Source organism: Ambystoma mexicanum, chromosome 4q (assembly GCF_040938575.1).
Source record: "Ambystoma mexicanum isolate Mex_15411 chromosome 4q, UKY_AmexF1_1, whole genome shotgun sequence".
NCBI lineage: Eukaryota > Metazoa > Chordata > Amphibia > Caudata > Ambystomatidae > Ambystoma > Ambystoma mexicanum.
In genome coordinates, this window is record NC_090928.1 from 116,473,566 (window position 1) to 116,495,138 (window position 21,573).

Consider the following 21,573-nt stretch of genomic DNA (forward strand, 5'->3'; position numbering starts at 1 on the left):
TGCATCATCCACAAGGCTTTCTGGGCCCGGGGACCCCGCTACATCCAACTCTCTCTCCCTAAATACCTCCCTGCTAGAGCCCTTCAGTCTTCTAGCTCCAACTCTCTGCAGATCAGCCACTTCTCTAAGCAGACAGTGGGGGTAGATCTCTCCCCTCCGCAGGAGCCTCCCTCTGGAATGGTCTCCCTGCTCCTCTCAGGCTTGAGCCGGATCTCCTTATTAATACAGTGTGTTATAGTTTACAAGAAACTTTTCACACCATCACAAAATATTATATAAAAACAAAAGACTCAAATTAACATAATAAATAAATGTGTGATCCCGTCAAAGTTAAAATCACTTTCACCCTGCGCAAACAGTGCAATTCAAGTCTACTCAAGGTTAAAGCAATAATTCACTACGTAAAAAGCCCCTCCAAATCATCACATGTAATACAAAATGAGTCTTGTACCAATATAAATACTTCGTTAACAACTCAATAACCAATTTGATTCACCTCCTATAAATAGGAAGAAAGGGCATACATTTCAGTCAGCTACAACACAGTTCATTTTTTGTAGCAATTCAGTTTCAATTTGAAAAAGTAACTGTCCCAATGCACACCTATATGATTTGTGAGAATTATTCATACATTTTGCCCACAAGAGTTCCCGTGATAAATCAGTATTCATAACATTCTTATCCCCCAGGAAAGCAATTCTATCATTCTCAAAATGGCTATAGTAAATAAGCAAATGCTTGATGGATTCTTTTTGTGATGTTACTTTGAAAAATCGACATCCCTCGGAGCTAAAAGAGATCCAATGTATGATGTGTTCTTTATAATGCAGTTGATTCATACGAAACCGCATGCATATATCACGTACTTTTGTGTCTGGACAGTACTCGATATACATTAATCTCGGTAACCTTTTGTGCGAATGTGATGCAAATTCCTGATATGATTGATAGGAACCCATTTCCTCATGGGACTCAACCCAGTCCTTTTAATATAATTTCTTTTAGCATACTCTGTACGGATGATTAGATCGTCTTTGGTGATGTTCATTCTTTCTAACGCACATTCCATTCTTTTTTTTTTTTAAATAGGTTCACTGAATGCAGTAGCTGTGTGTGCAGTATTCTAGCAAATTCTATATAAATAGAGTTTCGAGGGGATCCAACATTTTAGCATATGCATTTAACTGACGCCACAAAAATCGAGCTGATAAGCTCGATAGTCCAAGTTCTATGCGTATGCATACATTTGGCACAGATTTCGCCAACCCCAAAATTTGCTTTCACAAGCCAGCTTGAAGGGAGTTAAGAGCCTGGTCAATATCATGGAGACATAGGTCTAAAACCATACAACAGCACGGCTTCAATCGTCAACAAGTAAAATTGAATGGCAGGACTTAGAGAAAATGTACAATATTTTTGAAATACGTTCCTTAATTGAGAAGTCAGAGGTCGCATTTTTGCTGCTAGAGAATCGTGACAATATTTTTGGGAAAAATCATTGGTGACATCAAAGCCCAGATATTTAGGTGCAGAAATTCTTTCCAGCACAATATTGTTGATTGTCCAGATGAACCGTTGTGTTTTTTTCCAACCTGACAATATTAAGATCTTCGATTTTCCTACATTAGGGCATAGATTATGCTCAAAAGCAAAAGAAGTTGTTTTGTGGTCCCATTGGCATTTTGTCAAATAACAAAATATCGTCTGCGTATGCTAGCCAATTTAATTTCAAATGGCAAAGCTTCACAGGAAAACATATTATATTATTCCAAATGGAATCAATATCGACCAAATACAAATTAAACAATGTAGAAGCAAGGTTACAACCTTGCTTCACCCCTGTGCATGTAAGAATGTTCTCTGTAACATCACCTTGTTTATTGATAAGAATTTTGAAATATGTGTCCTTATGCAATAGTACCAACAACTGAATGATGGTCTCAGAAAATCCCAACTTTTGCATTTTAATCAATAATATGTCCTGAATTACGCAATCAAATGCAGAGCACAGATCTAAATAGGCCCTGTAAATTGAGCCCACTTCATTTTTCTTGCAAGATTACAAAAGATGAGATAGTACAGTAGCATTGATTGCCGTATTATTTGCTTACGAAAACCCGTTTGATTCTGGGATAAAATATGGTGATATTTTATGTGTTTTTCCATTTCATATAACAATAATATGGAAAATACTTCATAAGAGGCATCCATTAAGGCTATGGGCCTATAATTTGTTGGTTCAGCAGGATTGCCTTTTTTATGAATTGGGACGATTAGATCGGTATGCCATGAATGCGGAATAATGCTTGTACTGAAAATATTTTCGAATTTTAAAATCAGAATCCTAGCCCAAAAAGGTGGATACGTTTTTAAAGCACATGCAGGGATACCATCGGGCCTGAGACCATAGAAAAGTTGAGTTTGCCTATTGCCCAAATGACATCGTCAATGGACCAGGTGATGCGTGATAAAAAGGTTCATTTCTTTTTGACAAAGCGTTGAAATTGATGATGATTAGGGAGTTTAAAAGTTTCTAAAATGAATAGTGACCACGCATGGGCAGACATGCTATTTGGCATATTCCTATCAGTCGTACCAATATCAGGTTTTAAAACATCTTCCAAATGGATTTAGTGTCATGTTTGCATAGATGTTTCACAATTCTTTGATTGTCTTAAAGATGTAATAAATAGCGATGGTTTCAGCAGGTACGACTATAAATCTGCAGGATCAGCTTTTTCCTTGCACTGTATTTACCAACTGAAACCTTTTGTCATGCCAAGTGTCTCAGATCAATGTGTTTCTGCTTTTTTTAGTCGAGCTATTTCTGGATCAAAATAATGGAGATGTTGTCTCTGTCTAATTTGATAGGAATTGGACAGCCATGCAAACCGTTCACAAATTGTGTAATTTTTAAAGCTTTCCAGCAAAGCATAATCTTTCACAGAATACTGAACCGCAGGGTCATATGGTATTAACTTACTTAAACTGTCCACAAGGTTATGACATAGGAATTTATTCCAACGAATTGTACTCGGGAGACGCTCTATTTCCACCAGAGCCAATCCTGGAACAGTATTAAGATGAACCCATATCAACCCTAATTCAATAGCAATTAGACAGGGATCACTGAGTCCCATGTCAACCGAAATACTTGCAGTACACAATTTCAACAACTTGACAGAGATGAAAAAATTATTAATGGTTGAATAGGACATCTCTCTGTGCCATGTATATTGTAAAGTGTTGGGATTAAACCTGACAACCTTCATATTCCACGACTCAAAATAATCCTTCCAGTGTTGAACTAGCCCATTTGCTCTTCGCTCATTATAAGATACCTTGTGAGGACCGATGTTACTAAGTTCACATTCACAGTTAGCATTGAAATCACCTCCAACAATAATACCCTCATAATCGTTGCCAATAACAGCATTTTCAAAGATCAAATCTAATATGTCCATAAATGTCACTATATCTTGATTTTGTGAGTTCAAGTATAAGGTGACCAACATCAGTTTTTCTTTTTTCCCCTCAGTCATTGTCATATCAATGGCAAGAATGTTAGTGGAAGAATAAACAACAGATGCCATGGGCATCTCATACACCAACTATGCGGATGACACCCAAGTGCTCATCCCGCTCACAGGTGACTATGAGTTGGACAAGAACACCCTCAATTCCATCTACGCCACCATCCAAGCCTGGATGGAATACAATTGGCTATGTCTTAACAGCGAGAAGACCGAGCTTCTACTCATCGGGTCACCAACAATTCTAGGCAACCTCGACAAGCAATACTCATCCTTTACCATCGACAACATACCGATTGCGGTATCCCAAACAGTGAAGACTCTAGGAGTCTACCTTTACTCCAACCTCACCATGGACAGGCATGTTAATGCCATTGCCTCCTCATCTGCATACTACTCCAAACTCATCTACGCAGCAAGACCCTTCATCTCTTCTCAAAATGGCCTCACTATTGCCAGGGCATGATAGGATCCAGGCTGGACTACTGCAATGCACTCCTTGGTGGAACCTCCGGCAAAAACATTGCTTAGCTCCAACTTGCCCAGAACAACGCCCTCAGGGTCGCCACTGGTTTCTCCAGGAAAGACCACATCTCAGACCTCAGAAGGCAGGTCCACTGGATACCCATTAGGCAGAGGATCACCTTTAAAATACTCTCCCTCACCCATAAATGCCTCCATGACCTTGTTCCCCCTTACCTTTCCCAGAGGATCTCACGACCCACCTCTGCCAGGCCCGCTCAATCTGCCTACACTAACCTGTCTACACCCAAGACCTGCAGAGTACGTGCAGGTGGCTCGAGCTTCCCAGCTCTAACAGCTTCACACTGGAACGCCCTACCCACGCACCTCAGGGGGTTTGACTCTCACCTAGCCTCCCGCAAAGCCTTAAAAACCAGCTGTTTGTCTAAACCCTCCTGCCATGATCGCTTTGGGGATACGAATGTCATATGTAACCATCCTCCGCTTTCTATCTCTGTAACTAAGTAACTATGTTTTCTATGTTTTCATAATCTTGCTTGCATACACCTTCATGTTACAGCGCCTCGATGTCTATGGGCTGCAGTGCGCTCTACAAATGTAAAAAATAAATAAATAGATATCTGACCGTGTATACTGTTGTTCACTAAAATAGCAAGACCCTCTGTGGGTCACCCCAACCCTTGTTTGATGGCAGGTCTGGAGAAAGTGATATACCCACTTACATTCAAAAGTTTTAAAGACATAGGGCTTCATTATGTGTCAGCCGGTCCAGAAAACAACCATGGCGGTAAACCCGCCGCCACCGTTGTTTCCGGACCGGCTGATTCCGAGTTCTGCAGGCGGTGGTGTCACTCCCGCTAGGTCTGACCTGGCGGGAGTAACGCCACCCGCCTGCTGGCGGTAATGGAAACACCGGCTCCGTCATAGACGGAACCAGTGTTTCCATTGTGCCCATCCCCATGTAGTCCATGGGAATGGGGATTTACGGAATTCCGCCTCTGGAATTACCAGGTCACCGGGGTTGTAATGGCCCAGTGATTCCGGCAATCTGAGGGGCGGTAATTCATTCCAAGTCCAGCAGCAACCTGCCAGTTTTTCCGGCTCGGTTACCGCCGGACTTGGAATGAGGCCCATAGTCTTTTGCAAGAGAATAATAGTTGGGGTGTCAAATAGAGGATTTGACTTTAAAGCTGAAAAGAAGTTATGATACCTACAAACATTCCACGAGTACAGTTGGCATGGCTACGGCAGCGATGGTAACCAATACATTGACCAAATGACCTATCCAAGACCAGTCCTTGATGTGGGAGGCAATAGCTGCTAATTGAGCGACTGCATCAGCAGACACAGCAGACGAAACATCAGCATGACTTGTCTTGATTGGCGTAATGACTGGCTTTGGTGTAGCATAATTCAAAAATTGTTGGGCCTGATTCTCATCATATAACAGCGACAGGTGAAACCCCAAGGATGAAAACTCTTGCTGAAAATCCCAAATCTGTCTTAATATAATTGATGAAGAAAGTTTGGAAATCATACTGCAGTTATTAACATTTGCTAATCTCACCCATTCAACATCATTAGAGTGTAAGAATCTTAGCGTAGGAATTTTATAAAAAGTTTTAAATATATATTCACGATTTAAACGTGCTGCACCATGAATGGCGGGGTCACTGATCCAACCCAATATGCAGAAGGATTGTGTAGCAAAGAGGAGTTATCAAAGTCTTCTATGAAAGAGCCCTCCTTCTCTGCCCTCAGCTCCACATCTTTTGCCATGTCCACCAGCCCAGATGTACCATTAGTGAGTTGGGCATCTAAATTGTGAAGTTCAACCTTAGGCAGCATGGAAGCATCTACCTTTTGTCTCGATTCCAGCGCCTTACCGCCCTTGCTCTTTCTAGCTGAGCTAACTCTTTCTAATTGCGCTGTACAGACCTGTGTTGCAGTCCCAGGTCGATTCCACTGATCTGTAAAGGGAGCTTGGTAGATATAACCTTTACAGGATAAAATGCAGACAATTGTGTTTGTTTACTGACAGAGATATCGTCCGGCTTGCTTACTGTTTCTGTTTGTACACCTGCAAGTTTTCTAAGATCAGTTGGCACTGAGCTTGCAGCTGTCTTATCCATTTTTTGAATTTTAATTTTTTAGTTTTTTTCTGAATTGCCTGTTTCCTTTTTGTTACCACTGCCTTGGCTACTATCAGCATGAGAATGTCGGAGTTGCAGTGCTTTCTTACTTTCTGCATTCAGTTGATCCAAGTCTAAAACCCCAACTTCCAATGTCTGTGGGTCATAATCATGCACTTCCAAGACTGCAATTGCGCTGCTACTTTGGGGGTTACTTCCAGACTTAGTTGAAATACTAGTATGTTGACAGTCTGCACTTTTTGAGTTTTTCTTTCTTTTTAGAGCCCTTAGATGGAGTCGTCTCTGTTTACGAGACAAGAAACCTCCATTCTTACTCCCAGTCTCATCTGTGGCAATCTCATTGTCAGAGTTGTCTTTAATAGGAATATCTTCTACAACAACTTAATTTTGCTCTTGTTCAATTATGTGAACAAGTGCAGGAAGACTATCTAGTATTGTGGGAGATTGCGTTAAATCAGTATGTTCCAACGATAAACCTACGTGGTTGGCCAAACGTGTCAAATTATTGGCAACTTTATCAATCATATCTTCAAGCCTACTGTTACTTTCAAAATGAGAATACTGCCCATATCGCTTTCTCAATCGAATCACTGACCACTTCTTCTTTCTGATGAAGGGGCTCAAGCAGAGCTTGTGTGAATGAGCGCTTCTGAAAGAGTGCAGCGTTACCTGCTATGTCAGTTTGTGAAGCCTTCACCTTGCTGCAAAGTAAGTCAGTTTGAGAAGCCATTTCCTGGATGGTTTTATACACAGGACTTACTTTAACTTCATTATGGCTTTCAAGCACCTTGTTCATACCGCCACATAACATTCCTTCAATCCTGTTAATGTTGGCTATTAACTCCATATTAAATACTTTTAATTATCTTATTTCCAGGTGGACATTCTCTATTCCACATTTTCTACCTGAGGCAGAAGTTGATGGACCAAGCGATAATCGTGTGCGTTTTGATAATTCTGCCATTACAGTTGGCGCCATCAATGAGATATCTGAAGTTTGCACAGCAAAAGGATTGATATTTTGTTTAACTGACGGTGTGAGAGCAAGCGGTTCTCTAACACAAAGAAAACTGCACTGAAGGGAAATGTCTCCATCATAGATATCTTGAATGCGAAATTACTACTTGTCGCTCGACCTTATGTTCTTGCTAAGGCAAACGATCTCTGTGTTTTCCTTATCAGTCTGACAATCGGTAATATTACTCTTGTTATACAAATGGGACCCTGAAACGTCTGTCACAGGTTCAAACCCCCCTATCATTATGTAAATCTTGTGACCATTCCACCTGGTCAGCCACCGACTTTGTATTCTCAGAGTGCTTAGATGTAGTCCCCACCTTAATACTAGGGACCACTAGTTTGGTTACTTTACCACTTCGAAGATTACTCGCCATCCTTATTCAATCCTTGTCCCAATACAGACACGTGAGTTTATGCAGTTTGAATGAGTTCCTGGTTGCACGATAGTGCGTGACTACTGTGAATCACTACACCAAAGGCAAGTTGGTACATCGTATCTTACTGCTCCTGCTTTTGGCAAAACACTGCCTTCAACAAGTACACAGCTTCAAATCATCACACGCTGCCCAAGAGAGAGCAGGGAATGGCGTTGAAATCCACGTCACTCGCCGCTCTCACTACCTGGCAACTGACTTAGGCATTACTTCAAAACATACCAAGACCTCTCTCATGCTACCCAAGCCCTATGGGGCTTGTTGAATAGCATCTCCTTAGGGAAAATTTTTAATATAGTTTATAATTATTTAAATTACTGAGGATTCCCAGTCTGACAACAAGGAATATTCAAGCATGTGAATCTATGAATGATACCAATGCTGGAGAAAAACAGTTACAGGTAAATAACTAAAACTTTTGAAAGGGGACATGTGACAGCTCCTTAATAATTTGTTTGTTAATGCATTTAACACACTCTTGATCGTCGAGAAAAAGATGATTTTTCAAAACTGGCACATGCTGCTGATTCATCCAGTGTTGATGATACTGCTTTGGACGTCCAAACCCCTTTTATTTGCACGTAAAGAGGGAGAAGCATTCACCACCAACTAGGTTTTGGGATGATCCAAGTAAATATAATATATACTGCATTTGCTTCACAAAAGAAAGGACGTTGTAAATGTTGCATATGTAACCATTTGATTACAGGGCTATTTTTTATCACCCATAACTCTACCAAAAAGTTGTGCATTTTGTTTTATTGGCTTTTTTACATTAGCGAGTGATTTGTACTTTCTGAACTAGCAAATCATTGCGGATCAAACTGTACTAACATCAAGTAAAAATGTAAAGCACGTATAATCGAACATAAGAGTCGGATCAAAAAGGAAATATCGAGTGTATAGTCTACAATGCAAAGAGGTTGATAGCGTTAGCTAAATGACACCTAAGAACTGGCGACAGGGACTTAGCATGTCTCTGATGTGAGGCATTCTTAATCTGTACTTTGGGGACTGTGAAAGTAAGTAGACATAATGATGAAACTAGGTTTAATTTTGGATAAATATAGTAGATGCACTGTGTTCCAGCTTTCATATCTTCACAGCTTGCATGGCTTGTCCCACATACAACTTGCCATAAGGGCACCTTTTAGAGTTGCTCACTCTACTAGTGCAACAGGCACCATAATCTCCCAACATAAAGACCTTCCCAGTCAGTCACCATAATTATATCATTGCATAAGTCCATGGGGAGGTTTGAGTTGGCAACTGTTGAAACTTGGTACTTTTTTTGTATTTTTCGTATTGGCTATTTTTCACGGCTTATATATTCTGCAAGGGAATGCACTTTACAATTGGGTAACTTCCTTTCACACTTTCCAGGATATCTGTCTTTCATCAGTAGGTGCTGTGATGTGCCTCTAGGCAGTCACAAATAGCCCCCAACAAATCACATCCATTTTGCATGAGACCATGTTTTCAAGAAACCTACTATCAAATCCCCTTCTTTCACTCTCTGAATCACTGATCTCCTCCTCACCTAAGTCCGAAGAGCTAGTCTCGATGTTCAAATTTCTTCTTCTGCTGTTGTAATCCTTCCTTTTTTTGTGGAGTAAGGGCCTACCCCGGAAGGAATCCACAGTGACTGCTGATTAGATAGCAGTACCAGGGCCCCCCTTCCGGGATCGCCGGAAAGGGGAAAAAGCCTTCAGTGGCATAAAAAAACAAATAGAATGAAGATGGTTTAGTAGCCGTTGACACGATCAAGTCTTTCCCAACAGGATTGCAGTGTGGGGCAAGGCTCGAGCTGGAAGGTAGGCACTGCTAGGTTCAGAAACCAGGGTATAATAATCTCGCTGCAGCACTGGAACCTGAACCAAATAGGAGAAGGGAAAACTGAAGAGATAATGCCAGCAAGAGTGAACGATGATGCAGGTAAGGCCAACACAGAACAAAGAGCCAGGAAGCAAAAGGAACGAGCAGCGCGTAATGCTCAACAAAGAAGTGTTGTGAAGATAACAGAGCTAGAGAGAGGTCACGGAAGGAGAGGCAGAGAGAGAGAGAGTGAAAGTAAACGCTGGAGACAGCAAATAGCAGATTTCTGACTACGGAAAAACAGGGAAGACAGTGCGGCAGAGAGCCGCAGAGAAAGAGGGAGAGAGAGATATGCCCAAAAGCGAATAGGAAAGGCTGTGCGGAACAGAGCCGCAGAGAAGGAGGGAGAGAGAGATACACCTGAAAGAACTAGCGTTGATGTCACAGCAAAGGGAAATCAAACTGCGGGTGCAATGCGCCGACTGCCGGGAGGGAATGCATAAGAAGCTCCTGGCGGCGGCCATGTTGCAAAACCACTAGACTGCAGAACAGGAAACATAAATGCTGTGACAGCACACTCAATGACGGCTGAGTCTCCATCGGTGCCACAGGTGCCAGGCTACCAGGCGCACAACAGTATGCCCGCTCTTAGCCCTGGGGTTGCCAGTATGCGCCCTATGGAATTTGCCCACCAAAGCAGGAGCCTTTACAAAGCAAGACAGTTTCCATGAATTCTCAGAGTGGGGGTACCCTTTCCAGCTGACTGGGTATTCCAAACGGCCTCTGTGATAGCGAGAGTCACATATTTGGGATACTTCAAACTCATCCGAAGAAGCTGTTTGTCGAAAAGTGGTTCTGGGAACAGGCCGGTTGGTTTGGTCAGGAACGACAGATTTAAGAAGAGAAGAATGAAAGACTGGATGTATGCGGCTAAGACTGTGTGGGAATCTGAGCCAGTATGCAACAGAATTGATCTTGGCCAAGGTGGGAAAATGACCTAAATAACGAGGGGACAATTCTGAAGGCCGGACCCAGCGTGGCAAATACTTGGTAGAGAGCTATACCCTTGTACCCACCTTCCAATCTGGACCTCCCCTATGGTGATGATCTGCTTGACCCTTGTAGGTTTTCTGGCTTTCTTCTAGGTTACGTTTTGCACTCCTGTGAGCGTCTAATATATTGGACAAGGTTGAGTCTATGGCTGGTAAGTTGGGTGAGCCTGTTGAAGTGAGTAAGATGATGCGAGGGTGTTGACCATAGGTGCAATAGAACAGAGAGATGCTGGTGGCTGAATGTCTGCAGTTATTGTACGTGAACTCCGCTTTAGGTAACAATTCAACCCAATTATCATGTTGTTGGTTGGTGTAGCATTTTAGGTATTGTTCAAGAGTGCTGTTCAGACGCTCAGTCTGTCCATTAGTTTGGGGATGAAAGCCCGATGAGAGTGCTCTTTCAATCCCCAATAGTTTGCATAAAGCGGACCAAAACTTCAAAGCATATTGACTTCCTCTGTCAGAGATGATTTTATCAGGCAGGCTATGTGAGCGAAAGATGTCTTTGAGAAATACCTCTGCCATGACTGTAGCCGAAGGAATTCTTTTCAGGGCAGAAAAATGATCCATATTTGTCAAAGAATCAATCGTAACCATTATACAGGTACAAGCCTGTGGTTCTGGAAGAGCCACAATAAATTCAGTGGTGATCAGACCCCAAGGACGTGATGAAACAGGTTCTTGGCGCAGTAGTCAAGTCACATGCTTGCTCCTGGCACAGACAGGACATGCTTTTGTGTAGTCTCCTAAACGTCTTTTTTCATATTAGGCCAATGGAACGAGCAACAAACCAATCAAACGTGCCAGTTTGCCAGCGATGTCCTGCTGTTTTGTTGTTGTGGTACCATGTAAGAACCATGCGTCGCAAGGGTGCCGTGGGAATGAACAAGCGGTGTTCGAGGAATAACATGCCCTCCATGTCTTTTAACAAGGCAGTGGGTTTTTCTAGAATCAAAGACAGCTCCTTAATAGTGGCTTCCCTAACCTGTTGCAGGAAGGACAATACTTGTGCCACTATGCGGTTTCGGGGGAACAATCTTTCCGGTTGATGGATCATTGGGGGATCCACAGTACATTTCCAAGAAAGGGCATCTGCCGAGGTGTTCTGGCTCCCTGGAAGATATGTAACTTGGAAGTCATATTGGGCAAAGAAGTGCACCCACCTTGCCTGTCGGAAATTAACGCATTCCTTAGACTGCAAAACCTGTAAGTTCTTGTGGTCTGTCCGTATGAGAAATGGATGCGAACCTCCTTGCAGGAGGTGTCTCCATTCTTCGCATGCTAATTTCATTGCAAGGAGCTCTTTCTCGATTACTGAATAGTTCTGCTGACGTTCAGTAAGACTCTTGGAAAGATAGGCAACTGGGTGTTCCAGTTCTTTGTATTTTTGAAGTAATATCACCCCAACAGTAGCCGCTGAGGCATCTGTTTCCACAATGAATGGTTGGTCTTGGTCAGGCTAACGCAGTATGGGGGCGGAACAGAACAATCCTTTTAGGTGGTTAAAGCTGTGCTCTGCTTTAGAATTCCAAGTGAACGGAGCAGAAGTCTTTTTTAGCAGACTCGTAATTGGCAAGACCACCTCCGAGAATTGGGGAATGAAGCGATGATAGAAATTGGTCAATCGCAGAAACCGCTGGACTTCCTTTACTGAGGTTGGTGCTGGCCAGTCGAGAATGGCCAACACTTTCTTCTCATCCATTTGGATGCCCTTTTCTGACAAGATGAACCCAAGATAGGGTACGGACGAGACATCGAACAGGCATTTCTCCGGTTTGGCCGGTAAACGATGTTCCTGGAGATGGATTAGCACTTTTTGCAGGTGAAGCGTGTGCTACTGGGGTGAGGCTGAGAATACCAGGATGTCATCTAAGTAGATTATAACTGTCTGGAACATCATGTCTGAGAACAATCAGTCCATAAACTGCTGGAAATTTGCGGGGGTGTTGACCAGCCCGAAGGGCATAACCCTGTAGTCATACAGCCCAAAAGGTGTGCGAAACACCGTTTTCCACTCATCCCTGAGCACACTTGCAGGAGATAAGCACTGCAGAGGTCGAGCTTTGAGAATATCTTAGCTCCTTGAACTGCTTCATTGATATCCTGTATAAGTGGCATGGGGTAACAGTCTCTAACAGTCACTTTGTTGAGACCCCTGTAATCTATACAAGGCCTTCATTCTGTAGAGTCTCGTTTTGGAATAAAGAACAAAAACACCCCTGCTGGTGATTTGGAGGGTCTGATTAGGCCGTTTTGCAGATTGTCATCTAGGTATTCTCGAAGAGCCTTCTTTTCCGAGAGTGAAAGTGAAAACATCCAGCCAAAAGGTACTAATGCGTTGGGAATCAATTCAATTGCATAATCTCCTGGCCTATGAGGAGGTAGTTCCTGAGGTACTCTTTCCACAAAGACCTCATTGTAGGCAGACAGGTCCATGGGTATGTTGTGAATCCCAATAGCCTTGTCCAGAGCAGCAGGGGCCATGCCAACAGACATGTAAGAGATTCCAGAAAGACAATGTTGTTTCAGTAGCAGGAGTCGAATTCCAGTTGGTTGAGGGCCCAATCCATCCTAGGGTTGTTTCCTTAGCCAAGTTATCCCTAGAATGACCGAAAAATGGGCAGCCCGAATGTTGCATCACAGAGATCTTTAGTTCTTCAGTGGTTTGAGTTATGGGACCCAAACTGAGAGGGTTACCATCCACCCCCTCCACATCTTGCCCTTCCTTGCGTTCAAGTCGACGAAGACCCACCTTATCTGCCCAAATATTGTCCACAAAGTTTCCTGCAGCCCCGCAGTCCAAGAGCGCCTGAGTATCGATAGTGCAATGGTCTATTAGTACTTGTATAGCCACAACCACGAGGCGGGAATCTTCCTGAGTATGAGAGGAAGCCACTGAGAGAGAAACATAGGACTGGGTGCATCACATCAGAAGCCTGTCCCTCCTAGGACCGATGTGTTGCCTGCCCCGGACGCCTATGCGGTACTTCAGGACACTCCCGAAGAACGTGACCTTCTGATCCACAGTAAGCACACAAGCCTTTGTCTCTTCAGCGCTTTTGTTCTTTAGGCGTCAGAGGGCCTGTGGTAGCCCCTATCTACATGGGTTCCTCCCGGTCTTGAGACGAGACGGTGGGAGGAGAGGAATCAGAGATGGGTACGTTCCTCGATAGCATCTTCTTGCTGTTCTTCTTTCTTGCAAGCAATAATCGATTTGCAGAACTGTAGAAAGTAGATCAGAGAAGGTGGGGGGTCCTGGAGAATGTGCCAGTTCATCTTTGATCTCTTTTTTGAGGCCGCGTCGTAATATTACATATTGCGCTTGTTTGGGCCAACCCGCCTCGGCTGCCAGCCTCTTGAAGGTGGTAATATATGATAGTAGGTCAACAGATCCTTGGCGGACATCCAGCAACTCTTCACATGCTGTATAGGTCATTTCTGAGAGTTACTTGCTTTAATTAGGCCATCATGAACTTAATGTTCGAGATCATGAATTCGATGCGTGCATGTTCAGAAGTATAAGTAGTAGCCCTAAACGTAAAGTGGATCATGCAGGCGTCCAGAAACTCCTTTAGTCTTTTTGGTGCTCTATCGAAATTCGCTGACGGTGGGGCCATGGGGGGGGTAGCTAAGCGGGCTGGTGTTCGCGAGTAGTTACCAGTTGACGTAACACTGTGTTTTCAGCCTTCAGGTTGTGCACCTCCAGAGTAAGGCTATGAACCGCTGATAGAAGATCCTGCACCTGTTCTGCAGTCGCCATGTTGTATTTCGGGCACTGCAAACTGTAAAATCCCCTTCTTTCACTCTCTGAATCACTGATCTCCTCCTCACCTGGGTCCGAAGCGCTGGTCTCGATGTTCAAATTTCTTCTTATGCTGTTGTAATCCTTCTTTGTTTGTGGAGTAAGGGCCTAACCCGGAAGGAAGCCACAGTGACTGCTGATTAGATAGCAGAACCAGGGCCGCCTTTCTGGGATCGCCGGAATGGGCAAAAAGCCTTCAGTGGCTTTTCACACTGCCCAGCTAAGAATCCAACACCCACATCAAGGGCCTATAACATCTATTGCATCTCATCACAATACAGCTTGAACACCATGCATAGCAACCACCACTATCGAACTGTGATACTTACATTAAGAAGATGATCTTGAATAAGTACATGGAAAATCAAACATGTGTTTCCTTGAGGGTTTTTCCTTGCTTAGTATGGGTAGCTTACCCCTTAGAGGTGCTCCATCACGCCTTTTTTTCAATGATTGAATGTTTTACTTTTCAAATGTACCAGTGCACAAACATACTTCTTCTTTCATTTGTATTGCTCTCTTTTATTCTAATATATCTGTAAGAAATGTTATGGGAGTGTGAAACACCAGAGGGTGTTTCACAACCTAGTCCCCTGGGATCCCGTACTCAGGTGGCCAGGAAAAGGCCATTGCTTTTGGATCCCGACCCTGGGGTGGACAAGCGAAGGAGGATCACCTGGATAGGGGTCCTTGGGAGTGGGGGAGAAACACCCAATGGTGAGACATGGTATCCCCCTTTTTCCAAAATCCATTTCACCTCTATCCCTGCTTTATTTATGGGAAACTACAACTCCCATATTTCCTCCCCTCTTTACTTTGACAAAAGTACTGCACCAAGGAAGATGAGGAATGAGGCTAGAAGGATTACCTCCCCTGACTTGCATTGGTCCTGTCCCTGTAATAAGGCCAGGCAGAGTCAGGCACATCGCTCTAACAATGTACACCGTAAACTTATTAACACTCCTTGTGAAGATAAAAGGTGGTGCGCACAGGCACACTTTGAGCGAGGCTGGGTACGACAAGGAACAGCTATTCCGAACCTGATACGAACCAGGCTGTGGAAGTTTAGAAGGCCAATAGACTGATTAACAGTTGAGAGGACCAAGAGAAAGCCAGGCAAGATTTCCATGCTTTCGGGAGGCTGTGAACATTCGAAGAGCAAAGCCGAGTGAGCGGAGGAAAGAAACCTTCAAGTTGCCAGAAAGCGGCACGCAACCCTCCAGGGTGAATGGCGGAATTAGGGAGGAGAAAAAGAGGCATTGGTAACGGCCTTGAGCTGAAAGAAAGAGATGAAAAAAATTGAATTAACGTAGCCAGTGAGTTATCGAGGGAAACAAATGTCTGGTTGATGTTAAAGAGAAAGTGACTATAATTTGAAAGTTGATGGTTGCGTAGGTGCTGATAAAACGTGGATGAAAATAACAATTGCAGAAGGAAAAGGGTACAAAGTAGCAGAATGGTCCTGTTAGAGGAAGTCGCACTTTCGAAAGTCCCTGTGAAATGGTATGAAGTTTTGAAAGATTACAAGCGGAGATCAAAATTAAACCGCGAGAAGGAAAGAAAGTTGAATAAGAGAAAAGTGACATTTGTGAACTGTGAAATATGCCAAGAGGGCAAAAGTAAAACATAGGAACTTTGGTCAAAGGCCAAGAAGGCAATTGAAAGAGAATAAAAACTACAAGTACCAAGATGCATTGGTGCTGCAAGAGAAAATTGTGAATTGAAGGATTGTTGAAAGAGAGGTCGAAGTGGTCATGCAGAGGTCTATGTAAATTCCTTGCAGTTTTGAAAGTCTAAGACAGCGGAATGATATATGAGATAAAACACGGGGAAGGTAACCCCCACAAAGGAAAGACAGGCTCAAGCCCGGAAGAGAGAAGTCTGTGCAGATCTGTAAGAAATTGAGAATATGCGAACTGAGTTTTGATGGCAAGGTGGGCGAAACCTAAAGAAGTGATTGAACTATCAAAAGGTAAAAGCCTGAGATTGAACTGTTGAATTGTACCTGTAAGCCAAAGTGTGCAAGACTGACAGAACTGTGCCATCCACCCATCCTTTGATTTTTGAGAGACTCTCTAGGCTCCGTGGGGTTGAACCTGAGGAAGGGAGTTGGCCATCCCCGCTCCGAGCCTCCACACGGCTGGAGGCTGCCTTCACCCCCCGCCGGGGATTCAGGTAAGTCCCCACCTGCCCCCTCCCAAACCCACTTACCTTCAGATTTCTTTTTCGGGGAGTGAACACGCTGGGAACACTTCTGTTTCCAGTGTGTCCGCTCCCAATGGCCGCCATGGAAAGGGAAAATGGACTCAGTTTTCCCCTTCCCGGTGGCCATTTCCTTGGAGATTTTTTTTTCTTTTCTGTTCCGAAATGCTGCAGCGTTTCAGAACAAAAAAGAATGCTATTTGTACTGCGGTCTTGCGGGCCGGGGTACTAATAGCAATATGCCCCTCGCAGCGGGGGCATCACGGAGTCTAGTAATGCCCGGGGCCTCGCTTTGCTTGGGCCTATATCTATGGGCCCCGGGTAATTACCTGTAATGCCCCCGCTGTTCGGGGCATATTGCTTAAATATGCTAGAATTTAATCATCAAATAACGAACACAAAGCACACCAAACAACCATCAAGCACCAGAGAGAATATGACACAATTTTAATACACCTTGGGGTGCAGTAAGGATTGGATGCCTAGGCACTTCCCAAAGCTTAACCCACCCAAGGGTACTTCTGACTGGAAAAACTCCCAAATTCTGTAAGTCTTTTGGTCACCAGAGCTTTTCTTGGATGGCAAGAGGGTCTTTCTTTCATTCTCAGCTAGACCACTGGACTTTACCCTGGATTCTGTCTTGACCCGTTTACGATGCATGTTGAATATTGGTGAAGGCAGCAAATTATCCGTTGAATTTTTTAAGGAAGTCAAACTTTTTCTTCTACAAACTGCCCTTAGGACTGTGGTTCGGACTTCAACATTGTCTAGTTCTAAGTCAAAGACATTTTAATATGTCACTTACAGCCATCTGCAGGGCGTGACCACAGGATGCCAGGTACACCCCACAAACAGCTAAACTGGGCCCAGCAGAGGAGGAAGGTTTGGTGCCAGAGAGAGTGAAGACCTCCTCATGGAGCACTGGTCAATGCTATCTCACACCTTTGAAGGTGGCAGGGACGGAAGGGAGGGGTCCATCGCGATCTAAAATGAGCCCCGGAGAATGACTGTCCCACCGACCCTTCCCTAGCTCTAACACTCAGGGTTAGATTAGCCCATCTGCCACTCGGCCCGTGGCCGGGACTAAATCATGTGTAGTCCCTGGGGGCTGGTTTCTGCCCACGCCTGGGCCAGATTGAAAAAGAATATATTTTTTGTTGAAACAAACCAAAAAGCACCCACAACAGCATCATTCATCAGAGCAAGGTAACACATGTTACCTGGCTTTGATGATTGATTTGCATGCATGATGTGTGCATCATAAATTATGATGCATGCATCATTCACATGCTGCTGCAGCATGCAGCCAACTTTGCACCAGACCTGCAGATGAACTTAACTGGTCTGCTGTTAAATCTAAGTTACCAGTTTAATGGTATCCACTACAGAGTAATTGCTCATTTTACTATAGCTGATATGATAACTCAGTGGGTTGAGTGCTTGCTGCTGCGATGTGTGTGTGATCTGCAGGTTGCAGGTTCGAATCCCAGCAAGGGCATCGCAGCCTTTCATCCTTCTGAGGTCGCTAAATGAGTACCAACACAGTTGGGTGATATTGTGTGCATATTTGTTCTATAAAAAAAGAGCTTAAGCGTACGTGCTATACAATAACATATTATCATTTGGCCTTGGACATCTGCTTGCATTCACAGTAGATATTAATGATACATATGGTGATCCATTCTTGTATGAAATGTATATCAGATTAGTGAAATCATAACCATATTTTTCATAGTGTACTTAGGATAAATGCTATTTGATGCCACTTCCTGTTTTGTCACAGGGTGAAAGGTCGTGTTTCATCGCTTCCCACGATGTCACTTTCGGGTGGGGTCAAATGACATCACTTCTGGTGATGTCATCAGAGATCAAGAATCGTGAGGCGAGGTGTGGGCCACTTTTTGAGGCGAGGGGTGGGCCTATTTCTTGTCCCAGTCCGACCCTGCTAACACTGACTCTGGTCCCATTGTTAGGTGAAAAAAGGAATCAGACATGATGCAGCAAAACATCCTTACACCATCTGCCTTGGGCTGTCTTCATGCAACGTGGCAGCTGTGCTGAAGCAGAGCAAAATATCTGGGCACTTGTTTTCTCCAAACCCATGGAAAGATGGTTCTCACCTGTCATCTGTACCTTAACCTCCCACTAATGCACTGGATCCCTACAAAATAATCTACCTGTTCTGACATTATTACTGTTTTTTGTAAAACATATGTTGTATAGGTAGTACTGTAAAAAGTAAGAAATTAAGAAGGGTTACAGTCTAGGTCAGCTAACTTCTGTTGCAATAGTTTTAACATTGTACTAGTAATGCTCCTTTTACTTTTAAAGGATCCAGTCTTCAGTCGGTTGCTGGAAAGAATCCAAAACCTAAAGGGGCCAACAATTAAAACATCTGCGCCTTGGAACAGGTAATCTTCAAACCTCAGTTTGCAAAATTATTTAAATATGACTTCATTAGAGATTTAAGACCCTCCGGATTTCGAGACAGGGGCCATTGGAACCATTCTATATGGGACGACCATCTGCATATTATCCATTAGTACCCTGCACGCACTGCGCTCCGGGAATACAATGTGTGGATTGGCTCTTTTCTGAGCCATACCACACGGTATTCCCGTGTACGCCGTGCGTGCCAGGTACTCTGTTCCCAGTGAGGGGCGTGGCAGCCCCTTAGCCAATGAGGAGGCTCGAAACAGGGCAATCCCCGCTCCGAGCCTCCCCATGGTTGGAGGCTGCTTTCGTCCCCCGTCAGGGACTCAGGTAAGTTTTTTTTTCCTCTACCCCCTCCCCTGCAAACTAGCCCCTCCCTACCCTCCCAAACCCACTTACCTTCCTTTTTTCTTCTTTTCTTGGAGTGAATGCGCTGGAAACACTTCTGTTCCCAGCGCGTCCGCTCCCGATAGCCGCCATGGAAAGGGAGAACGGACTACATTTTCCTCATTTTTTTGCAACTTTTTTTTTTCTGTTTTGAAACGCGGCAGCGTTTATAAACAGAAAAAAATGCCATTAGTACCCCGGTCTAACGGCCTGGGGTACTAATGGCTATAAGACCCGAGGCGGCGGCCAATACCACCCACAGTAATGCCCCTGAGGCTTCGTTAAGGCCCTCGCGCCCTCGCTATGCTCGGGCCTGTAACTACGGCCCTGGGGGCATTACCTGGGGCGGTATTGGCCTGCCGCCTCGGGTCTTATTGCCACACTAGAGACGTCCTAGAGATTCGACTATAAGAAGGTTTGTGTATTTTAGATGAATATCTTGCAGGTGCATTATAGAAGCAATAGCACCGAGTTGTAGTTCAACCTACCATCCCCTTTTGCTCCCCTTCTCCCTTTTCCCCTCTCAGGAGTCTAAAGTAGGATGGCAGGATTTGGGCACAATGATTGTTGTATTATATGAGAGTTAATCCAGAAATGAATCCCTCTTTCTGTAACCTACAGGGAATATTGTACTCCTAATAATCATAGTACAAATATGTCGTTTAAAAAAAGGAAAATAATGGGGAAAAAGATTCAAATAGGAATGTTGTGTTGACAGCCAGGATTTGCCCAGGCTTTGAATGGGGCCGGGTGCTTTCACCATATTGAGTGTAAAGTACCTACTTTCTGGTGGTAAGTAGATACTATTTTTAAAACTCGGTAAAGGGAGGGCAGTGCTCTCCTTAGAAGGGGGGATAGATGGGGTTCTATTATTGATGTGATGTTAGGTCATGGGATGTTATGTTACGTGAAGCCAGTGGTCTTAAAAAATTAAGCACAATTCATGCTCGTTATTAAGATTTGTAACCCCAAAACGTTACACCAGAATCTTTAAAAATACACACTCCCACCTATTTACATAGAAGCTGCACAGCAAAGATTCAGACTGGCCTGTTGGGAGTGTAGTCATAGATTGGGCTAATTTGAACACATGGTGTGGGAATGTTGTGGGAATGTTGTAGAGTGCGTGTTTTCTGGAGTGAAGTCACAAAGACAATGAACAAGGTTTTGAGAACAGACTTAAATGTTGATTCTGTGGCCATTGCCCTGGGGAAGAGTGAACTTTTGGAAGATTTGAATTACCCACAAAAGTGCTGGTTCTTTAGGGCCTCTCTCTCTGCAAATAAGATTGTGTTGCGAGATTGGAAGGGTACAACATTTCCCATGTCGGCGGAGTGGGTTGAGGACCTGCAGAAGATGTCGCTGTTTGAGAGAGTCATCCTGCGCAGACAAAAAAAGGGTGGTCTGTACGAGGAGATCTGGGGCAGGTTCCTGGACCTGACATAGAAACATGATATGATATGATTTATAACACGTCTGTACACAAGTGTTTCATGTTGTTTTATTATTCTTTCTTTGTCTCATCTTTTTGTTCGTACTAAATTGTAAAAATTAATTTAAAAAAAAAAGGCTTGGACTGGAAAATAACAATAAATATTTCGGTTTTGCTTTTAGACCAGAGGCTTAAAATAGGGCATATTGAAGAATTAAGCCTGTAAGATATACCAGCAGCCCCAAGCTCTACAACAACAGATCAACACTGAGCACCGGAAGTAACACCCCTTGAACATACTCCTAAAAGACATGAAAGCTGCTGCAAACGGAAGGAGTTGTTTTTGAAGCTGTTCAATAAAACAAGCCTTAAGCTTAAAAAGTTCATGTGTACCATGGCCAAGGCGCTCAGCTTTCTGGAGCAAAGCCAAAGACGCCCATCCGCACAGCAAATTTCACCACCTACGAGAGAAAAACGAAATGCTAATGATTTCCAGATTTGAAAATGTACTATTATAATTTGGCTTAGACGTCAAACAAACACAACTTGATATGGGCCGCTTTATTGGTACTTGTTTTATCATGAGAAGGACATGTTTCACTTTACACAGGCATAACTTTGTGTAATTTAACACAATAATACTTTGGATCGTTTGGCCCGAATCGTCTTTCCTTATACTCTAAAATACTGCCCATCCATCCCTTACTGACTCCTTCCTCACTCCCTACCTTCCTTCCTTCTTCCTTGCCTTCTTCCCTCACTTCATGCCCCCATGCCCTCTGTGCTCTCTTCTTTCAAAAGGTACAGCACCCCTATTTGTGTCACCC

General features: G+C 43.7%; 1 protein-coding gene across 1 annotated transcript in view; it reads left to right on the plus strand.

The window, feature by feature from the left end:
• Window positions 1-21,279, plus strand: part of ZC2HC1B (zinc finger C2HC-type containing 1B) — a 515,316-nt gene extending 494,037 nt beyond the window's left edge. The window contains exons 8-9 of the mRNA XM_069609006.1: window positions 18,826-18,905; window positions 20,929-21,279. Of these exons, the coding sequence (XP_069465107.1) occupies window positions 18,826-18,884 (59 nt within the window). The 3' untranslated portion in view covers window positions 18,885-18,905; window positions 20,929-21,279. The remainder of the gene's footprint in view (window positions 1-18,825; window positions 18,906-20,928) is intronic.
• The last annotated feature ends 294 nt before the right edge of the window (window positions 21,280-21,573 follow it).